Genomic DNA, 27720 nt, shown 5'->3' on the forward strand with positions numbered 1-27720 from the left:
TGACCGGCTGTTCGAGGATGGAGGGAGCGGTCTGACTGGCGCACGATGAAGATAGGTGGTGTTTTGACTATTAAGTTGTGCTGATATGTAATTTTGTGCCAATGGTCGGCTTCAAATAGAAGTTGACACTGCAGCTTAATAAGATGTAAATTAACTATTACAGGTTAATTTTATCGGGGGAAGGTCAGGCTCACACAGCGGCGTGGAATAATAATTTTGTCCCCCATTCGATAGTTGTTAACTCATCTCTTTATTTGGCTTCCCCGTTCATTTTTTGTTTCCTTTCGTCTTTTCTGCAGTCCTCTTCGGTCAGTTTGTGCTGTTCCAGACATCCCTGAATGATGTCGTGGAAATCTATGATGGACCCACCCAACAAAACACGCTGCTCTCCTCTCTCTCCGGTTCCCACTCCGGTAAGGATGTGTGGTTGCCATCGCAATGAATGGATTTCCAGCCGGAGCAAAGGTTCCATCTTGGAGTATACCTGCTTTTTTTTTTTTTTTGTCTTATGTCAATTTCTTTTTCGTCAGGTGAATCGCTGCCTCTGAGTTCAGGAAACCAGATCACAGTAAAGTTTACCACGGTGGGACCAGAAACTGCCAAGGGATTCCATTTTGTCTACCAAGGTCAGACCTTGAGCTGCGATTGTTGTTGGGTTTTGTTAATGTACCTTTTATCTAAGTGAATATACAAGTGGCTTCAACAGTTTTGTTCAGGAACGCCCTTTTGAAATTCCTCATTCTGACATGCTTTTGTCTTAATTTGTAAAAAAAACAAAACAAAAAAAAACAAAGACAAAAATAACACCTCAGTGATTAGAAAATAATACATTAATCTTACACTTTAAGTTCTCCCTGCTCGTACAAGGTAAGACCTACTTTTTGCTTTCAGAAGTGACTTATTTCTGCATGGAAAGAATCCATCCAGGTCTCTGAAACACCAATGTATTATCACACTGTTGCATATCAGTGATGCCAAATCAGGTCTGCCATATCCTAAACATGGTGGTTTAAGATTTGATGACAATAGAGGACAGCAAGCTCATTGTAATTTTTTGACAAGCCAGCTTAATGATATGTGACATTAATGCAATATTTTACTGGAAGAAGCCATCAGAAGATGGGCAATTCTCTTTAGCAACAATCATGTTTGCTAAACTAATTATAAGTTGGTGCCAAGGGGCCCTTCTGAGTGCATGCCAAAAAAGTATTCACCTCAAGAACAGTATTTATACAAGGCAGGGTGGATTTATTCTGCCATTTTGTTTATAATAATTTGGTATATCATAGAATTTACCATACTGAAATAACTGAATAACGTTCAGTCATTTCAGCTGAACGTCGCAGCTGAAAACCAACTCATAGGACTGGGAAACGTTATGCAATCTATTATTGTCCAATATTAATGGCATTGGCACCCCTCGGGTTATCTGTAGCATCTCAGTCCAGGGACTAAGATGGCCATGGGAGACGGTTGGATTTTTGTCTGACGGACAATTTATGTGTCTGACGGGCAAAAAATTCATCAAAATTCCGTTTTGGATCATACCGGTATGATCCAAAACCGGATCATGATCCCTACTGACGGTATGATCCAAAACCGGATCATACCGTCGGTAGGGATCATGATCCGGTTTTGGATCCTACTACTAGAAGAGCCCTATTTTCAGTCTTCCTGAGAGGCCACCAGATTCATATTAAAATGTTGTGTTTTTTACAGTGCATGATGCCACACACCCTAACTAGGTTCCCTTTGGACAGTGGGGATACGGTTTTGTTTCACACCAGTCACCTGCAGTGCAATCAGGGTTTTATCTATTAAAAAGTACGCAGCATAAAAGTTAATGGTTGAAGATAATTGTAAGATTTTGCTACTGCTATAAAAATATGAATTTATAAATTTTTCTATAGATCTCTACAATGAGTGCTTATATGTGTAGCGATGGCTGTAGGCAGCAAACATTGAGCCATCACATTATTACTTCTTTAAACCCAAGCTTTGTCATATTGCTCTTGTCTCCAGCTGTACCCAGGACAAGCTCCACTCAGTGCAGCTCAGTCCCGGAGCCACGCTTCGGGAAACGTCTCGGTAATGACTTTGCAGTCGGCTCCTTGGTGCAGTTTGAGTGCAACCCCGGATACGTGCTTCATGGCTCCACTGCCATTCGCTGCGAGAGCGTACCGGACAACCTGGCTCAGTGGAATGACACCCTGCCAACATGCATAGGTACAGGGCCTCTGGGTAGGACGCCGTATGTTTTACAGTAAAAGGAGCAGTAACAACCCAAACACATGTACTATTATTTGTTTCCTTCTCTACAAACCCCCCCCCACCCTCCTTCTCTGTAGTCACTTTCCTATAATGTTGTTTTAACCTCTTTACTTTTCTCCCCTGCCTTCTCTCTCTTGTTGCATCATCCTCCACAGTTCCCTGTGGAGGCGTACTGACCTCTCGCCGTGGAACCATCCTGTCTCCAGGCTACCCAGAACCGTATGACAACAATCAGAACTGCGTGTGGAAGGTGTCCGTTCCAGAAGGGGCCGGAATACAGGTTGTTTCTGTCACACGCCGCTTTCCCAGCTGACCTATCTATCATTGGCTTAAAAGCTGAGCAGGCAGGATCTCAGTGCAGATAGGACATTATTAGTGGGATGAATGGATGGATGGTTTCTGAGAAAAGGGCCATCAGAGATAACTAGATAGGATCTAATCATGAAAGATAAGGCCTGATTGCATGTAAGCTAAACGGCTCTCACGGGCGAACACAAAGGCAAAGATGCCTCTTCTGGAAGTGGAGTTAGAGGATGCTGGCATGCAGCTCACATTTAGCCCTTCACTTTGAATTACCCATGACTCTTCAAATATCCCTCCTTGGTACTAATTAGAATAGGAATATAAACATTTAATGGCACTATGTTCATTTACAAGAGAATTAAATCTCCTTTGCTTAAGAGACTGAAAGCTCAGTTAACGAGAACAATTTCTCTTTCTTCCCCACTTCTTTCCAGATACAAGTTGTGAGTTTTGCAACTGAACATAACTGGGACTCGCTGGACTTCTACGACGGTGCCGACAACCATGCGCCGAGACTTGGCAGCTACTCTGGTAAATACTTTTACATAATCTTCTGTCACTAAGAAAATACTCACGCACCACTTAAACCGAATCACAATTCAAGATCCAAAACCATATTTTCAAAAATTAGGACATGCCTTTCTCAATTTTGCCATTTAGTGATTGAGATAAATGCAGGCACATTGCAAGGTTTATTTTTTAGCTATGTAACAGCGTTTGTTAAGTTTTCTGAGGCACAATGTTACTTTTGGAGTAAATTCTTAAAATGATTGCACGTTTTTAATTCCGAATCAAAATTAAGTGAACATAGAAAATGGATAGTTGAAATGTCAGTCATATCTGAACTGAAAGGAAAAGGCCTCTACTTCAAAATGCCTTTGTTTCATTAGTGCTTCAACACTGTGGCTAAGGATCACTTACTATTTTGTTTTAAGATATAAGGGTTAATACCTGATGTTGTTTCTCGCGGATGGATGGATAGACGGAGGCATATGAGCTTCAGAGGACGGGACAGTGATTAAAGTTTGAATACAAACAATTTTTCTGCACTCTACTCCAATTTTGCACAGTATGTCTGTCCAGTCTGCTAAAATGCATAAGTCACCGTGAAGGAACCCTGAAGTTATTCATGAAACACAAAGACGATTTAAATTGCTAATATAAACAAATGGTCAAATTTTATAGACCGCTCACCTTCATTTCGGTTTTTCACTCCTACATATAAAGAAGCTACGTCGCTCCTCGGATTCCTGACTTAATAAAAACTGCTCTTGAGAGACTACGGAAAGAGCGCCTTGTACTTTAATGTGCCATTAGTTTGGCTTGCATGACTATCCACGCCGCCTGCCTGCAGTCAAAGTGCCTCGGCTGTGCTGCTGCTGCTGCTGCAGCAAATCATATTCACATCCTCTTGTGGTGATGGCGGTCCTGCTTTTGGGGAAGGGGGGGCGGAGAGGGTCGTCCGGGCATCTTCTTGTTGTATTCAATTAATCTTTAGCAGGGCTCGACATCTCTGTGACAAAATGTGAGGAAGATTATGAGATGAGGAATGAACTGACACCACATTGATTCTATTTCCATATGAAAATATCATTAATAAGTAAATCCGTGTGTCGGCGTGATAAAACAATATTGATTTTAAATTCACTTCCTAATTAATACTGCCATACATCTCCAAATAACAGACACTGTTAAATCAGTGGAGTTAATTATAAAGCTATAAAATATTAATAGCTGAATAATAACTAATAATGATTTTTTTTTTTTTTTAATGTCACAATAATAAACGAGGCTTCCTCTGGAACATAAAACCAAAGCAGCGGCAGGGCTGTACAATCATAAAAAAAAAGCCCTGCTTATTAATTCCACTCACAACAGTAACATTGTCAGCCAGTAACATCCAGTGACCTAATTCAGTGTTCATTCAGATGAAACTTTGAGTGCAGGCACGTTGTGACAACACACCTGGCACTAAACTGAGATCTTGTGTGTGTCAAAGGACAACTCACTTTTGCGATATTGGAGTCGATAGATGCTTTATTGCAGCTGCAGTGGTTCATTTTCCTCCTAAAAAAAAACTTAAAAAAAAACAAAAAAAAAACAGTACATTCCCTTTTGCTAAGTAGTTAAAAAAAAGTGAGCACAGACTCTACATTTAAATGCATCATCTCATTCAAAGTCATTGTGTGAGACCGTCTTTGCTTTGGCAGTGCAGCAGATTTCTTCCCTTTACTTTGTACTTTCCCCTGCCAGTCTATCTAGGTCAGGACAACATTTGAGAAGAGGTTTCAAATAAAATAGATGCCTCAAATTAAAGTAATTCCCTTCTCCTTCCTTTGAGAACTTTTCTCTAAGAATAAATGTGGGTTTAGAAAGGCCTTTGTTGTTTCCTTGGCTTCAGATGTGATCATTTGCTTTCAAAATATTTGATCCTCATCCTCTTTTCCTGTCTTTCTCTCTCTCTTTTCTCAGGCACAACTATCCCCCCTCTCCTGAATAGCACATCTAACAACCTCCATCTCAGCTTTAGCTCTGATATTAGCGTCTCAGCTGCTGGATTTCACCTGGAATATACAGGTAAATGCGCATCCAGCTTCATTTGAAATAAATCCTGCTTAAGCACTGTGGAGAGAGCAACTATTGAACGTTCCAATGCGTTTTTTTTATTTTTTATAAATGAATACGTTTCTGTGGAAGGCTATTAAAATGAAATTAACACCAGATGTTTGTAGCAACCCAATTAATCCACACACGCAATACAAATAAATCGACACAAATTAGTCCATAAATCAAGCGGTTTTAAATAAAGTAGAGTGACAAGAGAGAAGTAGTGAAACAGCATGATCCTGGACTGTCCTTTCAAACTGTTTTCAAACCTGGAAAGTCCTGGAGTCTCTCTGATCAGCAGCTCCTTTGATTGTAAAATAGATCACAGTAGGTTGTTTCCTTACAAGAATGGGAAACCTTCTTGTAGTTTGGGGAACCTTTTGTACTAGGCTTATGTGATTTGGGTCATTGTCTTAAAAAAAAAAAAAAAAAAATCCATCTGCACACTTAAGCTAAATGTTGCCAGGTACATTTATCCATTTATTCTTCTTTAAATTTAATTTAAAGTAGTCTGCCAGTCACATTATGGTAAAAACAAACAAACTAACAAACAAAAACAAAAAAATAAAACAATGCCATGATGTTTGGTGCTTTGTGGTTGTACAGAGCGTCATTCCTCCTCCAAACATGGTGTTTATTTGCAAAGATGCAAAGATATGTAAAAAGTCCCAGTTTGGTCTCATCTGACCAGACCATGCTCTCCCAGTGTCTCATTAGCTTCTTCAAATGTACTGCAGCAGGTTAGCATGATTACTTTTCAGTATGATCACTGAAACTTTTCTAACCTTGTTTGTGTTTTTGTTTAGCCATTGGTTTGGAATCATGTCCAGAGCCCCAGACACCAAACTATGGAATCAGACAAGGAGACAGATTCATGGTTGGAGATGTTGTACAGTTTTCATGTGAACAAGGATACTCTCTTCAGGTAAAAAAAAAATAAAAAATAAATAAAAAATAATAATCAATGTGTTTATTTGTATAGATTTTACTTATAAAGTCTTTCTATATATTGACAAAGTCAGCTTAGTCATAGCAAGCCAACACACGGCATGTGTATTATTTTTATTACATATCAAGTTCAATCCAAATACAAAACATGTAGGTGAAATGATTAAAGTCTGCTCAGCTTTTCTGATGTGCCGCCATTCATTTAGTTCATCCCCTGGCGCCGCAGAGCTAAAACTATCTGAACTGAATCAAAAGGAAAGTCTTCTCTCGTGTGATTTCCCTTCGTTTGCTAAACACACAAGTCTGGTGTGGTTTACACAACTCCTGAATTATGAATGTCTCCGGTGTGGTCTACCCAATTTCTATGCAGTATGATGTAGAGTTCTAGTGGAGGTTTGTGTGTCTCACACTTACTAAGGTCTGCACACACCCCAGTCCCAGTATTCTGCAGATGCCTTGTTGTGTGAATGCACAAGTGTTAAACAGAGAAGAATGCACTTTTAAAGTACTTTAAGTTTGTGTCTTGATTTTGTAATTGTTTGATGTTATCAAAATATGGTTGCTTTTACATTTCCAGGGAAATGCACATATCACCTGCATGCCTGGGCCTGTTAGAAGATGGAACTACCCTGTACCTCTGTGTATCGGTACGTGTCCTCCTACACGTTGTCGATGCTCACCCTGAAACGCACAAGCATTCATATGATGATGATGCGCCCTACAGATATGCAAACCAAGCCGCAGAACTACGGGGTTTATGCAAGATGTCTCGACTGCTTTCTCTGATTCTCAGGAAATAAAAGGAAATTAGATGTCTGGGCAGGCTTTTTGTGCTTTTGAGTACTTTTGAATCGATGCTAAGCCATAAACATGCAGAATACACCAACACATCAAGTCAAGTTTTGGAGAAACTGATCCAAAGCACATTCCTTTCCTTGGTGTCGACCCGTTTGATTAGCGTTTAGCTAAGACACAGAATGCTACATTTGTCCTGGTGATTGTCATCAATAAAAAAAAAAATAAAAAAAATAGACACGTGTTTATAAAATAACAAACATAAAATTAGGACAGAGCAGAACTAGAATGCTTACCGCCATTGCGCCCTACCATGACCCCTCCCCTGCACACCTCCACCACTTTATGAAAGCGTGGTGCACAGCAATAAAGAGAATAATAAATTTTAGATCATAAAACAATAACCAGAGTAAAATAAACATCAAGACATAATGAAAAACGTTATGAAAGAAAAACCTGAAAATCACTTGAAGCATTCTGTGTTTAACCACGGCTCCCTCACCCAGACAGTGTGCTTGATCGGATAGTACATCATGTGAACCAACATTTTGTGACGACAAAGACAACACGTGGGGTTCATGGGTGCACATGCTTCACATGTCTCATCACATGAGAATGACTGTGAAATTGCCTTGGATAATACAAGCCAAACACTGTATCAAGTGTTTGTAATTTCCCATTGGGATAGATAAAGTATTTTTGAATGTTGAATTTGAATATGTAAATGCGCTACAAGGTTTTTTTTTCTGTTTTTTATTTTATTTTATTTTTTAGATATTTCTAATAATTTTTGGAGGATGTTTTGATATTTGTATTGTCTTTTAACAGTTTCTTGTAATTTATGAAAGATGTTCTTCTTCATTATGTCGTATCAGTCTTCCACAACATTACCTCTTGGCAAGAATAAAAGAAAATCTTTAAGTGGGTGGGTGTGAAATATACAAAACAATATTTTTGACAATAAAATGGTTCACTGTGAATCCATAAATGAGAGGATATCTTTTACTGGGAGAAGGTTAAAAACATTTTTTTAAGGCATCTGTGCACATTATTCTTTTTCATTTTTTTTAAACGCAGCATTGTTTTCTCATTGCTTTTCCTACCTTTCTCTTGAATATCCACAATGAAAACGCCACATCTTCACATTTTCGTCACATTGTTTTGTTTTTCTGCGTAGATTGTGGATTGTTCCTGTCAGCCACGTGGTGAGAGCTTTCTTATTGCAGTGACAGCACATCATCTGCTTTGCAAACGGCGTTCCAAAGGGCCACAAACAATACATTACCAGCCAATTGTGGGCATCTTTGGATTGGCGTAATGCCAGCATGGCCAGTCTTCCACATAATATTGGAGGATGATGCCCCCACATTATGGTAATTTATAATTTTTGCAGTGCTGCTTCCAGGGCGCACCCTCCTCATGATGAACTGTCACAATCTCACCATGGAGGTTTTGGGAACTTGGGGCCTGGGTGTATTTAGAATGACCAATCACAGGTAGCACTACTGTGGAAACCAAGCTTGGAGATTTGTCTAGACAGGGTGAGAAAGGGAGGCAACCCGTGACGCTGAAGTGCGTCAAACTTGGCAGTCCTGCGTTCTTCAATTATGAGTTGTTTGTGTTTTGTTTTGTTTGTCTCCACACAGCCCAGTGTGGTGGCTCTATGAAGGATGTCAGTGGGGTGATTCTGAGTCCAGGTTATCCCGGTAACTATCCCAGTGGATTGGACTGCACCTGGAGTGTTAACTTACCTGTTGGCTTTGGTAAGAATCGTCATTCGAGTTGAGAAAAACAGATAAAGCACTGACTTATGCTTGATTGCGTCCCTCCGTTTATGTAAGTGCAATTCATTGACTGATTTCTCACAAACGCCTGTGATTTATTTATTTTCTCTGTTTGTCGTCTCTACTCAGGTATTCATCTCCAGTTTTTAAACTTCTCCACCGAAGCGATCCACGATTACCTAGAGATCCGTAGTGGAACGCTGGAGACGGGTTCTGTGATTGACCGGTTCAGCGGTCCAGTCATTCCTAAGCCCTTGTTCAGCACCACCCACCAAACCACCTTTTTTTTCCACAGCGACTACTCACAAAACAAACCAGGGTTCCACATCACGTATCAAGGTAAATGTTGATGCTGGAAGTTCCTTTCCACTGCTCTGTCTGCAGCAGCGATCGTTTTCAGAGCAGAGACAACAGAGCAGCCGTGGCTTCATTCACCAGGCCTCTTCGAAAACGAAACTCTTAGAGTTAAAAGATGCTATTTTGGGGAAAGAAAATGCTGCAAGAAAATGGTTGCAAGGTGCAAACAGGTTCTTCATTTTGATCCGTTTCAGAGAGTTTAAAATGTATGCCATCTGGCTTCAGAACGTTATATTTATTATGACAAATCCTTTAGGCAGCCTAAATTTGTTTGACCTAATTCTCTTTATATGAAAATTACAGATGCTAATGAATAAAGCTTTTTATCTGCTGACAGCTCCACCACCAGAGCTTAAAGCAGGAATATAAGTAAAACCTAGTCCTCTTAAAACTTCATGTACTTGTTAAAAAAATATGTACTGTTTACACAGACAACTGTGGCAACCCGGATTTAAAAACTTAACAGAAATATTTAAAAAAGGCTGCCAAATTTAGATGCGGATGGATTAGAAGGATTATTTTTGGAACATTAAAAAAAAAAAATTAAGACCTATTGTGTCGTGCTGCTGCAAAGTGCATGAAAGAGTGCCATTGTTCTTTCATTTAGTGTGTAGCAATTTATGTTTCAGCTTCATTTGGAAAGATTTAAAGACAATGGAGATACATTTCTTTGTCTTTTTTATGGTTCAGTTAGGAGCAACTTTGAAGAGAAAGGGTTTAGATTATTCATTTTTAAGACCCCAATAGACAAAACAACATTTTCAGCTGATTGTTTGCAATCCGAGCTGTAAGCTTTGAATAGGTGCTACCGCGAGCAGAAAAGGTGTGTTCAGTTGTGTTTATTGACGTTTATATTTTCAATAACAGCATCTCACCTCATCTGTTATTCACATGTTACAGCCTTTTCTAGGAAAGAAAGACATGTTATTTTCCTGCTCTTTGTCCAAATAATAGTGTTTTACCAACCATCACGTGTCTCTGCAGCCTACCAGCTTCAGAGCTGTCCTGACCCACGGCCGTTCCGAAACGGCATCGTAATTGGCACAGATTTCAGCGTAGGGATGACGGTGTCTTTTGAATGTCTGCCTGGATATTCTCTGATCGGAGAGGCCTCGCTGACGTGTTTACACGGAATAAGCAGGAACTGGAACCATCCTTTGCCGCGGTGTGAAGGTAATTGACTGCACAGGTCATCTCTGTACCTGTTAGCGTTTTTTTTCCCGTGGTGAACTTTGGGTTGAAGGGTGTAATAAGATTTGCCAGAGGTGAAATTCCTTAGTGTGATGTTGTGAGGGGAATTCACTCACTTTTTCATTTTTTGGCACTGTTCCTCGTCAGAACAGTAGTTTTTACGTCTTCAGATGCACTTTGTCACATTGCAATCATAAACCTTATTCTATGTTGCTGGGATTTTATTTTACAAAGTAGCACATATTTACGAAGTGAAAGGCAAATCATACATTGTTTCCAACTTTTTAAACAAACTATGCCATGCATTGTTTATGAGCCTGCACAACCGCAACCCCAAATTTGTCACCTAAAATCACATGCCACACAAGGAGAACATTCAGGATCATGACATTGCACATAGTGACATTACAAATATGATTGTGATTTAAAAGATTGTGTTGCGTCAAGCTAAGCTGAAATTGGGTTGACATGCCAGCAGGACAAAGACTCTAAACATAAGGCCTGGGCTATAATAAAATGGTTTAGATCAAATATATCCATGAACATATCCAGTTGACATACGTGTAAGTATGAGGTGATATAGTGGCAAATTATTTTTAATAAAAGGTGAAAAGACGAAAACATTTTTTTTGAATTTCACACTTTGTTTCTATGCAACGATGTGACTTTAACATAATGAAGGTTTTTCACAAGTTAGAGGTTTAGTTAATAAAAAACTTATTTTATAGTAATAATATAATATATTATGTATAACATTTCAGCTGAACCTATGAGCTACGCAGCTGACAAAATAAATCAGCTCAATAAATAATTAACAAGTGCCGTGATGGATACAGTAATGCTAAACAAATGCTCTCGTATTTATGGGGAAGATTGATTCAGCTTCATTGTGCTGAAACACAAAATAAATAATCAACCGTAACTCTCTCTCTCCCAGCCTTGTGTGGTGGTAACATTACCTCATTAAATGGAACCATTTACTCTCCCGGACACCCGGAAGAATATCCAAACTTCCAGGACTGTGTGTGGAGTGTCAGAGTTCCTCCTGGACATGGGATTTATATCAATTTCACTGTTCTGAGCACAGAACCCATCTATGACTACATCACTGTCTGGTAGGTGCTGTTTTTCTTGTGTATTTTAATTAGACAGTTACTCTTCTTGCTGTGCTTTCATTATTTGCAGCTTTATACACACACACACACACACACACACACACACACACACACACACACACATATATATATATATATAACTGTTTAGTTTGTAAGAAACTTTCTGTTCATCTCACTGACCTATTGTTTAATTGTTTAAACCTTTTCTGCATGGATATTTTTTCTTTTTAAATGGGTTGCCAAGTGACTATAAGGGTTACTATGACTACAGACATCTTTCCTGAAAAATAAGGGTGCCAAACATAATACCTCCATGGCCTGAGTTACCTATCTCACAGCCATAAATCTTGACTTCTTTATGTGACACTATCTCTTAGCTCTGTCACTTCTGCATGCGAAACAGTGTCCCATCTTTCTCCTATTGCCTGCCACCCTTTTACTTCTTTCTTAATTATTCTTCTTAAAAGGTGGTTTTATTGGAATCAGAAGACATTTTGTCAATGCAAATGTTTAAATGGTTTTAGGCTAGAGTGGGGGGCATGCCTATCTGCTGATGAAAGGCTGAAGCTGAAACATTGCCGTGTTTGGGGTGTTGCCTTGAAATGCATTCACAATTTTGGTTCCATTAAACTCCGGTGTTGTGAATCAATAGGAAGTTTTCTAAGTCCTGTCTGGGCTTTTCCAAACGATTTCAAGACGTACTAAAAGTCAGCACTTGGGTCCAACTGTGAAGAAAGCAAAGGGGGGGGGACATTTGTTTTATGCCGGTATTAAACACAACTAAGGTAATATCAGTAAAAACTAAGTAAGTATATATTAATATAGTTATATATTAAGTATATAACTGAGTAAGTACATTAAACATATGGAGATGGAAACCAAACCTGAATTCAAACATTAACAAATATTATCGTACCAAATCACATAAAAAATCTGGTACGATCTTTCTGTACCAAATTTGTGGATACAATATCCACAAATTTTATCGGCATTCTTTAAAAGATGTTTAAAAAAAAAACAAAAAACTAGAAAACAAATTCATGAGTAAATACAGTAGCATCATCTCACACTGAAAATTTGATAAAAACTCAGTGAGGTGAAAAAAAAAAAAAAAAATCACACGAAAAACCTTTGTTGGTGTTATTGGCGCCCTTAAGAGTTTTAATATATTTGAAACTGAAACATCTCTACAGGTATGCTTCACTTTTACTTTGTTCAGTAGTTTCTTCTGACCACTCTTCGAAATGGGGAAAAAACCCCCCAAAAAAACATAGAATACCCCATTCATGTAGATTCAAATTATCTGGAAGAAGATGTAATTTTTATAGTTTTGTTAGCATGTTTAAAATCGCCAAAGTTTACTTTAAAAAATGTCATACATTTTTTGTGAAGGTTTGCTACTTCCATCCATTTTCCAGTCACGCTTATGGCTTTGTTCGGCGAGCAGGAGAGAGGTACACCCTGTACGGGTCGCTGGTCCATGAAAGGCAGTTTATCAATGTAAAGAGAATGAAAGAACAAGACTCCTTTTAATCCTGTTGCTCAGTTGTTTGGAGTGTCAAATATAAGCCCAATGAAAAACTATGCAAAATGATCTAATGCTTATTAGTCTGACATTCAGAAACAGTTTTTGCCCATTGACTGTATTTTATTCTCAGAAACAAAAAAACTAAAGAGTTCCAACAATTGACGTGTCACTTAATTTCTAAAACCCATTTAGTAACAAAAACAGTCTGAGTTTGAAGGCTATTGTTTTTCAGATGCAGACTTTCTCAGTTGCTTCGCTTACTTTGGTTTACTACAAAATCTGTACTGGCACAACATCCTTCCACTGTTTTTACTGCAAATACAGTACCACCTGAGTCGCCTTGTTTTTAGCGGGTAGATCTTAGTTTGTTTGCTTCATAGGATCCTTAGGTTTAGCTCCGGACCATTTTCTTTCCCGTTTTTCCTCCACACCAAACACCAAAGGACTGCTGGACCGTGAGTCGCCCACCTGCAGAGGATTGTGTGAATTCCATGAATTGGGCGCACAGCATGTTTCTAAAAAAGTAGCCAAATGAGTGAACTGGATGGAAGAAAGGACAGCAACCGCACGAACAGACAGAAAAAAACCCACTCAGTCTCAGTCACAGAGACCTAATGTTGGCTCTCTGCAGAGAGCACAGTGTCAACGATAAAGGTGTGATTTTCACAGCGGTCTCCTCAGTCCACCACCAGCTGACCTGACAGTCTCCGAGTCTGCTAATTGGTCTCATACTGGGAGACGTACTACAGGATTTCATTGCGAGATGTGTCAGATACATCAGATGTTAGCAAGAACCAGGCAACCTTTCACTGTATGTGTTATGCGGGTGTACTAATAACTGTTAGGAGCTGAAAACATTGTAGGGAGGCAATGTGGGGGAAAAAAAACAAAAAATAAAAAACTCTGATATGCCTCGATCAACCTGAGAGTCACTTAACACCTTAAACTCAGTAGAGTTTGTAGTATTGGTAAAATGTAAGTACGTCCTCTTTTTATTCCTGGGCTTTAAAGTTCAACACTCTGCACTGCAGGCTCCATCCTGACTTTTTTTATTTTTTTTTTTTTTTTAATTAACACAAAAATGTTGCCAAACGAGAAATGTGTGTCTGAAAAAATTGTATACCCATCCTTCTTTAAAAAAAAAAAAAAAAAGTAGCAGCAATATCTTCAGCTTACTCAAGACTTTGGGGTAACAGGATCAGCAGGGAAACCCAAACATCCCTTTCCCCCAGTGACTCTCTCCAGCTCATTCTGGAGGATCTCAAGGCATCCCCAAGTTAAAAGTAATAAATAGACCTTACAGCAATTTCTGGATTTGCCCATGAGTTTCTTTGGGACAAACAAAACACCAGGAAAAACACCCAATTCCAACTGCGAAGCAACCACTACTGGACCTGGGGCCCTTGTGCTTTCGGTTGACCACAAATTTCCCCGTTTACGTTTTCTATTTATGTTTTTCATTCAGATTTGTGGTTATCTGAAGGAGCTATTTCTTGGTCCGTGAAACAGGAGAATGATCCCAAAAATGGCTGCAAATCTTCAACGAAGAGACAAAAAATAAGAAGGTGTTCCAATTGCCAAGTCAAACTACTGGAAATACTCCAGTTGCTCTTCAAGACAGATGTGCTGCAAACCTCATCTTTTCCATTTTGCCAGCAGTTTTGTTTATTAGACATCGACTGTGTGGAACATGTTGTGACTAGATTTCTAACGTTTCAGGACCTGGTAAAGATCAGATGTTTTTTGTTTTTTTTTGTTAGCTCCAGATACATAAAAGCCTACAATAAAAGGAGGTTGTATTTTTCCTCTGCCACATCTCCATCGTGAAAATGTTTCTTTTTAATCACAGATAGCAAATCTAGTGTTGAGCACAACATAAAGTGACGCTTTCAATAGGTGAAATAAGCTCAGAGTATCGTATGCAAAAGCCGACCCGCCAGCTGATGGAAAACATTATACGAAGGCTAAGCCGTGTAAATCCAAGCCCACACCAGGACTCGCATTTATTATTCTTTTGACCTGACAGCAGTTCAGTCAATACTCCAGTTCAATACAGCAAGAAAAAGCCACAGTTTTTTGAACTGTGTTATCACGACTTGTTCTTTTGCAAGTGAATTGGAAAGTATATAGTCTTTTTTTATTTAATTTTTTTAACCAGTGAGCCTGGAGACATTGCAGTTTGGGATGTTTTGAGAAGGAAGATTGGATCATTTCCAACTGCAATGACTTTGTGGAAAATCACTTTGCCGCAAAATGCCCGTCTATATTTGCAGTCAGTGGAGCGGCTCTGGTTACGTATTATAAATATCGCCAAGTCTGCTTTATGTTTGATTCTAGCCTCGAGATACCCATCTCTTGATCACAAATAGCCATCCGACAGTCATGAATATCTGCAGGAACCCGTCGGCAGACTTTTCCACCCCATTGTTCTGTAACAATATATTAAAAACAGTAATTTTTAAGGCTTTTTGTGTGTGTCTTTCACTCTTTTTCTCAGTTTTTTTTTGTTTTTTTTGTACATTTGAGGGAATCTTTCTTTGTTTCTCCACAGGGACGGTCCAGATCAATCATCCCCTCAGATAGGCCAGTTCAGTGGGAATACCGCTTTGGAATCTGTCTACTCAACTTCCAACATCATCCTCATTAAATTCCACTCCGACTTCTCCGGGTCAGGCTTCTTTGTCTTAAGCTACCATGGTAAGACGTACGGCTCAATCAGAGCTGGTGTGATATTAAGTGTGCTGCTGTACAGTGCAAGTGGAGCATGACATCTGAATTGGTCTGCTCAGTTTCAGGTGTCGCTCTCATTAACAGTTTTTTTTTTTTTTGCTGTTATCTTTTTTTCCTTTCTCCTGGAGTACAGTAATGAAACCATAATGCTGTTATTAGATGTAGCTGCAATTATGAGACTGATTGGTTTCCTCATTGTGCTGAACTGTGTTTAACTTCATCCTCATTAAGGTCTGCCCAACCCCAGTGCCTTGAATAATTAGATGTTGAATTCAATTCACCTCAGGAGCATTTCGCAACTTGATCAAAGTCCATTCCGCAGCCCTTCCAACCAATAACGTAATGAATAGGGGTTGCTTTGTTTTGTTTTCATTTTAGCCGGAGTACAAGGTATCACTTGGGTAGCTTAGGTTTGTCGTCTGTAATATTTTGGTTTCCAGCTCAATTGATGTGCTGATTAAAGAGAAAGTTGTATTTGTCTTTGTTTTTTAAAATGGTAACACTGACACACATACTAAGAAAGAAAAAAAAAAAAGTCCATGTAGAAGAACCAGGAAGTATTTCCTGCTCACAATCATCATGATTGAGGACGAGCCTTTGAAGAAACTTGGACGATATGAGTCACAGCAACATTTAATTTCCCTTCGGGATTAATGAAGTATTTTTGAATTGAATATACAGGGAAAGTTATATAATCATCTGTATTACAACTTAAAATTGTCCATATAAGTAAAGTTATGCATTTAAGTTAAACTTGATGTTTAGAAAATGTGCACAAATTAGGGTATGAGAGTAAGTAGTAATGTTGGTTTTTCAAGCAACAAAAGGTTTTCTCTCTAGGAAAAATAGGATAGCATCAATTATCCTCTTCAACGGGATCCACTTATTTAAAAAATATTATCTATATTAAGGTTAACTCTGCTAAAATGAATTAAACGCATCTACGAACTAAAATATGCCTAGAATGTTGCATGTTTGGTTTGTTGATCATTTGTCTTTGCTTCTCTCCATAGATTAGCTCCCATATTTAGGTTAAAACTGAGGCTGGATCTGCTAAAACATTAATAAAACTTATATTCAGAAAAAAAAAAAAAAAATGTTGTAAAAGATTACTTTAATCTAAATCTGCCATGGGCATAAGTAACTTTGGGCCTCATGACAGAGTTTTTGCAAAGAGAAATTAGATAAAACAAGGTCACAAAAAGCAAAAGTCTTTAAAAAAAACAAAAAAACAGTAAAATATAATTTTATGGATAAAATAATCTTCTCCCTGTTATGAAAATGCGTTTCATGTCTGCTGCAAGGTCTTTCTTGCCAAAACAGTGTCTTTTATATAACCTCGTGCTCTGATTTGAACCGAAGGATGATGGGCTGTTTTAGGGCGGAGATGTTCAAATTTCAAGAACTTCATGTGCTCTGTTCAGCCATCCTGATGGGTCGCCATCAAGCTGCGGATGGTTTTTTTTTAAATTATTATTAAATGAACCATCACATTTCATTGAAGCTGCTGGATTTTCAACGGAGCGTGTCGTGCTTATGATTTAACTTGATAGCAGTGCTTATAATCGGTCTCGGTTTATATTTTCATCGCATCCTCTTCTCAAGCTTCCCATACGTTCACTCGGCCTCACACTAAACTTCCCAGCAAAGAAAAGCACGTACCTGTAGTCCCCTGACCCTGTTTTGCTCTTTGCCGCCGAGAGAATCTCAGGTTGTGTTTCAGCAGACTTCCTCCTGCTCTGAAGGTACACATGGCGTTATTGAATTCTTGAGGCAGGTTAGAACTGTCAGCTGTCACTCTTGCGAAGGCTCTAGTCCAATTTGATAGGCAGTAGTTTGTTTTTTGTTATCTTGATGAGGAGAAAATTTGAAGAGAAGGATGGCATGCATTCAGTGATTCTTCATTATTTCATGCTAGGCGACATTATTGTCCAAAAACAATAATTGAACAGTAACGCCGTCTCTGGTTCTGAGTGGACTGCATAATTTGAGGAAGAAGCTTGTCACAATAAGAAAAAAAGTATTTCCCCTATTCTTCCTCTGCGTCCTTCAGCGACCTGACCGAAATTCAGAATGTCACTCTTTGCATCCGAGGCGGCTGCAGAAGTGCAAATTCGGTTTGAAATGCCAAATAAACCCCCGAAAGACGCATCGAATTACTGCTGGGGATGTTTATATTTGTTGTTGTCCTTCTGTTTATTTATCTTTGGGTCAGGATTGTGAATGCCAGCTCTCCCATACAGACGCTGGAGCCCGCAGAGTGGTGGATGATGTTGTCATGGATATGAGCAGATGTGACTTGAATGCGAAGGTTGCTAAAAAAAAAAAAAAAGGTCTTAAAGCTTAGTGAGATCAATGACTGCTTACAGTGATCCTTTCCCCGTGCACACATTCAGATGTAGTGGCACGCACACACACACGCACACACACACACACACACACAAACCACAAGGCTTTGATATGCATGAGAGCAGCAGAGACTATTGGCAGGTCTCATTTTCATAGTCAATTTCATCCTGACTTACAGCCCTCAGCCCTCTCTCATCCTCCTCTTCTCCAGGCTCGTCTGTCTGTCCGTCTGTATTTTCACCCTGTGCCTCTGTTAGTGAGTGATCTACACTCATGCAGTAATATTGATTACAGCCTTCAGCTCACTGGCTGTGAAGTTAGTTTCTTTTTATGAGTCAAGGCAGTGCAGTATCTGTGAGGTTGCTCTGTTTTTGATTCCGTGCTTTGCTGACCTAAACCACCCGAACCCAGAAAGTGAAGTTAAACTGTTGCATGCCATGATTAAAATGAAAACAGGTTGTTTTGGTTTATCACTTCACAGCTGTCTATATGTTTCCACTAGAGAGTGGCTCATTTTAATGCTATGAGATTTATATTTTATTTTATTTTATTTTTTTAATTAATCTTGGCTTTAAGATTACATCATGTCAAATATTTCCCATATTTCTTACAAAATCTTTCTCTCTTTGTTCTCTTTTCTCTCCTGTGCTCCGTCTGTGCTCCAAGCCTACCAATTAAGAGTCTGCCAGCCTCCCCCAGAAGTACCAAATGCTGACATGCTGATGGAGGATGGCGAGTTGGAGATAGGTGAGCTGTCTGTCTACTTGTCAAGCCTCTGGATGGGTCAATTTGACACTGGATGCAAACTAGAAAGTTATAACTTTCCAGTCATCCGAGTTCTCCGTACGAATTGTGTAACATGTCGGGTTGGGGGGGTAAAATTCCCCCTAGTTGGGTAGAGTGCCTTGCAAAACTATAAATAATCCCTTAAACTTTTTTTTCAGACTTTGTCAAGTAACAGCCACACACTTCATTATTGTATTGGGTTTTCACACAAAAAAGTTATGTACAGTTTTATTCCTTTTATAGTCACTTCAGTCCCAAAGCCAGACAGGTCACGGATAAAGTCGCGGAGACGTTTAAAGCAGTATTCAGTTAATAACAACGTCCTACACTTTAAGCATGTCATGGAGCACTGTTTGATTTGTTCTCCAAAAGTAGAAAGGAAGTGGCACAGCTGCTAAAAACACTTGATGGTCCAACCTAAAATGACAAGATGGGCAGGAAATGTATTGACCTGTATGGCAGAGATGCATTAAAAATATCTATTGTCAGAAATTCGTAAGGGTTTAATTTTTGTAAATATGGAAGAAAGAACTCTGGTTAAAGGAAATCGTAATTCAAGATTTTTGCCAAATGCTCCCATTTTTCTCCTAATTGGCTGTTTTAATATTTTACATACTAATTAAGGCACTTGTAGTGTGAGCTGTGGTCGTTAGACGTTTTCTGCATTTATAATTCCTTTCAGATTTAACAGTCCAGCCTCTGGGTGGATCTGCCGAAACATCCGCCCCTGTGCATATCACATGTCATCAGCAGTGCTCTCTGATGGAAATTACCGCTTCACCGTGTGAATCAATGCACATGGATTCTAAATTTGAAAAGTGCGTTAATATATGGAATAAATAAACCTGGGGGATTGAGCCACTTTCATTCAGTTGTACCATTTCTGCTTAGCTTTCAGAATACATTCCAAAATATGGTGTTTGTTTTCTACCTATATGTAGTTTATATAAATATATTTTTAATAGTTTTACATTTCTACAGCTATAAAACATAATGTCTTTTTATGATTCTGGTCATAATTTGATTAGCATAATCAAGTTATAAAAAAGTTGCACAATATTACACATTCCTGATTGCATATTAATGAAAAAAAAAGCAACTTTCCTCAAATTGATTTTTCTTTTGTTTTCAGGTGACATCATCAGATATCGATGCCATCCTGGCTTCTCATTGGTTGGCAATGAAATTCTGACCTGTCGCTTGGGAGAGAGACTGCAGATGGATGCCCCTTCTCCTACATGCCAAGGTGTGAATTCAAACATTTCCAGCACCTGATTTTTTTTACAGCTTTCTAGGTAAAAGTGTGTTCTCACCTAACACTTCTTCCCCAACTTCGCTAATTGTCCCCACTCTCAGTTCAATGCCCCGCTCACGACGTGCGATACGACTCATCGGGTGTCATCCTGAGCCCAGGGTGGCCGGAGAGCTACCCGAACCTCCAGATGTGTACCTGGAGCATTAACGTGGAAAAGGGATACAATGTCACCATAACCTTTGAGAGTTTCCACACAGAGAGGGAGTTTGATGTGCTAGAGATTTTTGATGGTAAACAAACTCTCCACACACCTCTACCCACAAACACTCTTTTAAGAAGAGTAGCATTGATAAGCTATGTTAAACTATCTGCACAAATTTATCAGTCTCATAATTTATCAAAAATTCATTTAAGGGATAGATTTTTAATTTTTTTTTCCCTTAAAATATTGTATCACACTTTTAAAGGCAGGAGAAATCTGAAGATAACGATACATTAATCTTCAATCAAACTTGATTCAACTTTAATTAAAATGCAAAGAATATAAGAAAATCCATCTGGAACCGGTAATCAATGTAATCAAGAATTCATTTTATTTTTAATCACACTACAGTCTATTTACTAATGATTTAATTAACCAAAAAGAGTTGCAAAAACAAATCTAAAGGACAAAGATGCCACAGCTAATTCTACTGTACATGCTGCTTTTTTTCTTCTTTCCACTTAGAAGTGAAGTTTACGGTGGAAATTAAATCTTTAGAATACTTATTAGAGATGGAATGATGTATTTTAGCACAATCAAGTAACTATATTACCCTCGGTTGCTATGAAAATGTTGTCTATATCAAACATGACTTAAAATAAATTTGACTTTGCAATTTGACGCCTTGAAATTAACCTCTGTCTCTTTAAGAACCTCCTATTCTTTCAGAGACTTCACCTTCAGCACGTCATCACATCAGTTCTCCACCATGATGTGGATATGAACCATTCTTAGGAGCATTGGACGCAGTTTATATGATAAGTTTAGCATACGGCATTTCCACCAGGTGCTGCTGCTGCTGGGCTATGCGTGGAGCTGTGTGTGTCGGAAGCTCAGCTGGACTCTGCAGCTTTAGCCTACTTCATGTTGCAAATAGGCTCTTTCTTGATTTTACTGGTCTGGCAGAAATTTGGCCTTGGTGTGCACAGTGACATTGAAATTGCGTTTTCAAACAATATCTACAATTTATTCATAACTTGTCAAGGAGGGGTGTTTTTTTCCCCCAAAGTCGGGTTTGTCATCTGATGAGACTGATATATTTGTCAGGTAATCAATCTATTGGACAGAAAGATGAATAAAAGGGTTTATTTTTCAAAGATTAACACTTTAATTAATATTTAGAGCTTACTAATTGCTAATTTTCCCAATGCTTTGTAAACTTCAAAAATAATTAAGCTAAATTAATAAATATTCAGACAGAAATGTCCTTTCAGCCGAACAACAGAGTTCACTAAAACGTTCAGATCTTTGGAGATTATGGGAAACCAATTGCAATAATAGCAGGCTAATTTCCTGCTAGGTTATCATGGCTGGAACCAAAGTCCAGCAAAGGCGTTTTAAGGAGAGGAAAGCAGTTAAATGAAGGGAAAGATCAACTTTAATTTGTTTGTGTACCCAGCATATTAATGAAGTTATATTAAACTGGAAAAATGTAAAGAAACAAGGTGTCCAAATGATTTTCTCTGTGCTTACCAGTGCTTTGTCTCTCGTCTCACCTAGGCCCCACAACCAACAGTCCAACTCTGGCAACGCTGAGCGGAGACCTGCCAACACCCTTCAACATCACGACCTCCGGTCATCAGTTTCTAGTCCGCTGGTCCTCAGATCACGGCACCAACAAGAAAGGCTTCAAAATTCGCTATGTTGGTGAGTACCAAAGTATGTATCCCAACTTTACTTTACTACTATTTCATACTATAATGCATGGAGAGCGAGTCAGACAGAAGGACTAAAAATGCCTCTTTTTTTTTTTTAAATCTTCCGATCAATGACAAAAATTAAAATGTGAAGATATTTTAAGAAATTTGGTTCCCCGATACACTTTATTTGCTTAACTCATCTACAAGTTGTTAGACTTCTGTCTGCCTCACAAAGCAGTTTACCGACTTGCCTGACCGGTTAGTCCTCAAGTTGTGTCCGTCTGACAAAAAAAACTAAACAAAACCTATCTTGATAAGTACAGATGGTGTTTTACTAAAACTTTACATGTGGACAATCTAGCACCTGGTTGTGCTGAGTACAACTTCACGCCGCTGGGTAATGAGGCATGCGTGCTCTATTTCAAGGGCGTTTTTGACAGTTAAAGAGCAAAAGACAGTTTTACCTGTTCACGGTTTGCTTGTTCACCCCACAGCCTCCAGTCAGGGAGGCTGTTTCTTTAACCTTTAAAGCACCGCTGCTCTGTATGATGAATTATAAGCCTCTCAAGATTCTTGGTAACCTTCTTTGGCTGGACGTGATTAATGTGAGCATTGACGAGAGGTGTTAAGCATGTGTTGTACTTAAAAACACAGATTTTTATTTTTTTTTTTGACCTGCAAAATCAGGCCAATGGCAGAACATTTCTTGCCCATCATAGATTGTATTTAAAGGAGGAAATGTGGGACGAGTTTGCATACTGTTTCCCAATAACTTCGTATATAATTTCCAATAATAAACTTTGGAAAGTGAAAAGCTGATTTTATCCTATTATGAGTTCTCTTAGAGTTGTGTATAGCAAAAAAAAATTAATCTTTTACATTTTACAACATAGAAAATCCTTCTTTTTACTATTTTATTCCTTTCCTTTTTTATTTTTTATTTTTACTTTTTATTGATAGAGTCATTTTCCCACAATAAGAATTGTCACACCAAAGAGTGATTTTATTTTTTGCAAAGGATCATTCTAATCACTATGGGTTTGAAGACTACAGCAGCAAAATATATCTTCATTCTTCTTCATAATGATTCAACAAAAAACAAATATACAAAAAAAAAAACCTAATAGCGTTCAAAATCTGTGTGAAACATTTCGGTATCACAATATAGCAAAGTGTTATAAATGTAAGGCAGCAAAAACATTTTGGAAACTCTACATTTTCATTTACTCTCAGTGGACAGCCATGACACAGAGGAAATTCTACTGAATCTTTATCAAAATTAATACTTAATATGAAATTGTCATAATTTTTTTTAGATTCACTAATGACTTCTGAGTCCAACATAATGTTTGTCATAGGCACTCAAATAGTCATATCATATTGCTTTCCTAATAAAGATTCTGTAGTTTTCTGTTCAAGGCTTTTTTTTTTTAAAGATTTCCTCAAAATGTACAATAATTGCTCTTAATGTGATTACAATTTAAATGCTATTACTTCTCCTCTAACAGGTTTTTGTATAGTTATTTCATACGCTTGCGGTTATAAGTTCAGTGATATCCTAATAGAACGTCTGCAAGTTTTAAAGTTATCATGTTTGTTTTTAGTTGTGTGGGTGGAAAGGTGGTTCCCGACACGGTAGTAGTTTAAGACTGGTTTTAGCCTTCCGTGATTCAAGTAGAGAACGATGAATGAATCGATTTGTGCCTTCCTGTCTGTAAGCCCTTTTGTTTCATAGAATTTACATGGTTTGTTTTTCTAAATGTTTGTTCCACCGCAGCCCTGTACTGCTCCACGCCAGACTCGCCCCTCCACGGCTCCATATCGTCTCAGACAGGCGGTCATGTCAACAGTGTGGTGCGCTGGGCTTGCGACCGCGGTTACCGTCTCATAGGCAACGGCACGGCGACTTGCCGCCGTACATCGCAGGGCTACCACGCCTGGGACTCTCCTGTGCCTGGTTGTCAAGGTACGCGAAAATGTGTTTGTGGAACTCTTTCTCACCTAAGTTCAAAGTGTCCGACTGGATATTTTTTGCTTATTTTCATTGTATGCAGTTCTTTAAATGTCCTGCGAGTAAATATTATTTTCCCATTTATCCACAACAACTGGAACTTTCAATATCCAGCATGTTATTTTCGCAATTTACCGTCTATTAAAAGAGTGCCCCTCATATTAATTTCACTCCCTGCTACGGCAGCTGTGAAATTACCGTAATAACCCGATATTGGCTGGAAAGTGCAACGTCTCCCCTTTCAGAAACCGTTGGAATTTTTCCAATAGCAACGAGTGTGGAGGAATTACGGTACTGCAAATTTGGCCGTGTCGTCGGCGACACGTTCGTTGTGGTAGGGTTAAAGCAATTGATATATGGTTTATAATTGCATAAGTGGCATAGGATGACAAAATAAGGGCTTTAAACAATGATGTTCATATGTTGATACAAAAAACAAGTTATATGAATTTTTATTAAACGGTCTTGTTTTGTTGCTGCTCAGTTTTAGGAAATATTGTGCTGTTTCGTTAATGGTGAATTTTCTGTTTTGTTTCATGCAATTTCCTTCCTATTTTTGTGTAAATTAAATCTTGTTTTCTTTGCTATGTTGTGTCCATCTTTGTTGTGTCACAACTGAGCTGGAGAAAACTACCACGAAAGCTTAATCGGGGGCTGTTATCAAATGTATATGGGCTGGGAGAATCAGAGGAGGATATTAGATGAGGTGTGAGATTACATGCTGTAATTTGCCTTCCACTTTATGTTGTCTTGTTATCTACAGGCTGATAAAGCATCCCGGTGAAAATACATTTATTTAGAAGAGAAATTTTTAACAGTGAAGTTTATTGCTATCTTTTCTTGTACCTAATGGATGTCAAGATGATAAAGCTTAAAAAACACAGGTTTATCTCAAATAAAACTATAAATGGAAGGACAGTATTCCGTTCTTTCCACATTCATCTTTTCCAGTGCATTCCAGAGTGTGCATGTTGAAGCCTTATTGCAATGTCTTACATTACGCATACGTGAGAAAAGAGATTTGTTTTTGTCGAAGCTGTCTAATATCATGTTGCTGATAATAAAGAAGAACTCTCAATTGTGTGTTTTTAGGCGGAAAGCTACAATTTTATAGAGATAGTTTACAGAATTATATCCAGTTCTGGTCAGATGTTTCACATCCAGTTATCGTCTGTCAGAATAGCTTTATTTGAGATATTCTGTTTTGACCAGTACTGATGCAACAGAGAAAAACAAATAATTTTGATTTAAAAAAATATAATTTATACTTCGTGGCAGTTCGTTACCAGAAAAGAACGGTCATCTCTCAACACCGAATTAATAACAAGTAATATTATTGTTTATAATACATAAGCTTGTTTGAAATACTGCTAATCTGACTAGACACAAGAAATGTACAGTTGGTAAATTTCGCAAAAGTAAAAATCGGATGTTTACTTCGTGACACTTAAAACGCGCTCGTCTCTTAGCAACAGATGAACAACAAATATCGTCATTGTTCAAAAAACAAAAGATTTCTTCTGTGTTTTTGAAATACTGCTTATCTTATATCGCTTGACAGGAATTGTGCAGTTAGTGAATTTTTCAGAAAAGTAAAAAAGTTTTTTTTTTGGATCATTGACGGTAAATATATTGTAAAACAGATATTCAATACAAAAGTGAAAATCTGATTTAAACTGCGTGGCAGTTCGTTACCAGAAAAATCGCTCATCTCTTCAAACTAAATTAATTATCGTTCATAAAACATAAACTCTTTTGAAATACTGATTGTCTCCTTTGACACAGGAAATTTACAGTTGGTAAATTTTGCAAAAGTAAAAATCGGATGTTCACTTTGTGACACTTGGTTGCCAGAAAACGTGCTCGTCTGTTAGCAACAGATGAACAACAAATGTTGTTATTGTTCAAAAAACATAAGATTTCTTCTGCTCTTTTGAAATAATATTTACCTTGCACTACTTAGTACAAATTGCGCAGTTGGTGAATTTTCCAGAAAAGTGAAAATATCTTTTTTGCCATTGGTGGTGAACATATTATAAAACAGACTTTCAACACAAGACTAAAAATCTGATTTATCCTTTGTGGCAGTTCATTACCAGACAAAAATGCTCATCTCTTAACAGCAACAACAAATCAATTACTGCTTATAAAACGTAAGGTCTTTTAAAATACTGCTTCTCTGCTTAAACACAGGAAATTTACAGTTGGTAAATTTTGCAAAACTAAACTAAACTTTGTGACACTTGGTTAGCGGAAAACGTGCTCATCTCTTAGCAACAGATTAGCAACAAATATTGTTATTGTTCAAATTTCTTCTGCTCTTTTGAAATACTACTCATCTTATACTACTTGCTACTTAAGAATTGTGCAGTTGACAGAAAAGTGAGAAAATATTTCCTTTTTTTTGTCATCGGTGGTAATTATATTATAAAACATATATACTTGTCTGTAGTGTTACACCAAGGTGACGTCTCTGTAGCTCTAACTAGAAGCTCTGCCCTCCTCTGTACTGACTGGCGCCATCTCTGAAGTTCTCTACATCTCTGCCCTCCTGTTGCTATGGTAATTAATCCTCTCTGAAAACTGTCATGTGTGAGTGAGACACAGAAGGGGGGAGACAAAAATTAGCAAGGCATTTCAATGCTCTCCTATGGCTTTGCTATATGTGTTTTGACACTTTCAGCTCAACCAAAGTTTGCAACTGCCCACAAATATTTAGCTAATTGCCCACAATGTCCAGAGGATGGTTTGGTGGAGATTTTAAACCCAAGAACTCGTTCAATCATGGTTGGTTGTAGCCTCATCATAAGGCATCAAACTAAGTGTAAGAAGTTTTGAAGACGGACAACTCCCTCCATATGCTACAACTTCATCTAAACCGATAGAAAGTTAAAACCTGAAGAGAATTATATCTTCCAACAAGACGTACATCAAAGCTGGTTTTGTAATGGATGAATTACAGTGAAATCAAGACTCTGAAATGGACCCAACATTGGCATCATTAAAAATACACCTAATATTTTTAAAAGCTGAATTTTTACTAAGAAACCAACCAACTTAAATGAACTATATTTCTTTATTAAATACGTGGAGCAGAAATCCAATTGAAACTTGTTGACAAAAATCGTCTCGTCAAGGCATGCTGAGGCACGTTTAGTTAAATATTAGTGAGGTTATGTGAGCCTCCATCGTTTCATCTATGTGGATGTCAGTGTACGTCTTTAAACTTGTGCACCCAGGTCTTAATTTTAAAACTCATTGGAGTTGCGTATTATTGCTCCACCTCTAAAATTGAATGGTTAAAAAGAAAAAAATAAATTTAGACGGAAATAAGTATGATATTAACAACTTTGATGAGAAGATGCAAAACACTGCCTGGAATTGTATGTTTTGCATCCACAAATGAAACAGAACGCAGAAGGTGTTTGGATGTTCTCAATCAGTGCATCCCTCTCCTTTCGTAGCCGTCTCCTGCGGGCCACCCAAGGCACCGATAAACGGTGGAGTGCTAACCGCCGACTACTCCGTGGGAACAAGAGTTTCTTACTTCTGCAACGACGGATACAGACTCTCCAGTAAAGAACTGACATCAGCCATCTGTCAGCCTGACGGAACATGGAGCAACCATAACAAGATACCGAGATGTTCCGGTTAGTGACATGCGCGTCCCGGCACCAGGCTGTGTAACAGACGGACCAAATCTCAATATGTCATGATTTTGATGCAGAAGTACAAAAAGTGATATTACTGGATTTTCCCAAAGTGAGTAGGTCTAATAAGGCTTCGTT

At 38.3% G+C, this 27720-nt stretch overlaps 1 protein-coding gene across 1 annotated transcript in view; it reads left to right on the forward strand.

The window, feature by feature from the left end:
* LOC103151595 (CUB and sushi domain-containing protein 3-like) overlaps window positions 1-27720 on the forward strand; it is a 272095-nt gene that overhangs the window by 206266 nt on the left and 38109 nt on the right. Inside the window, exons 32-50 of the mRNA XM_007571755.2 lie at window positions 300-413; window positions 531-626; window positions 2023-2226; window positions 2427-2551; window positions 3009-3105; window positions 5047-5151; window positions 5988-6106; window positions 6707-6776; window positions 8571-8687; window positions 8838-9047; window positions 10050-10238; window positions 11194-11371; window positions 15451-15596; window positions 18645-18725; window positions 19897-20010; window positions 20121-20309; window positions 21782-21928; window positions 23699-23887; window positions 27397-27582. Coding sequence (XP_007571817.1) covers window positions 300-413; window positions 531-626; window positions 2023-2226; window positions 2427-2551; window positions 3009-3105; window positions 5047-5151; window positions 5988-6106; window positions 6707-6776; window positions 8571-8687; window positions 8838-9047; window positions 10050-10238; window positions 11194-11371; window positions 15451-15596; window positions 18645-18725; window positions 19897-20010; window positions 20121-20309; window positions 21782-21928; window positions 23699-23887; window positions 27397-27582 — 2676 coding nt within the window. The remainder of the gene's footprint in view (window positions 1-299; window positions 414-530; window positions 627-2022; window positions 2227-2426; window positions 2552-3008; window positions 3106-5046; window positions 5152-5987; window positions 6107-6706; window positions 6777-8570; window positions 8688-8837; window positions 9048-10049; window positions 10239-11193; window positions 11372-15450; window positions 15597-18644; window positions 18726-19896; window positions 20011-20120; window positions 20310-21781; window positions 21929-23698; window positions 23888-27396; window positions 27583-27720) is intronic.

Source organism: Poecilia formosa, unplaced genomic scaffold (genome assembly GCF_000485575.1).
Source record: "Poecilia formosa unplaced genomic scaffold, Poecilia_formosa-5.1.2 Scaffold286, whole genome shotgun sequence".
Lineage (NCBI taxonomy): Eukaryota > Metazoa > Chordata > Actinopteri > Cyprinodontiformes > Poeciliidae > Poecilia > Poecilia formosa.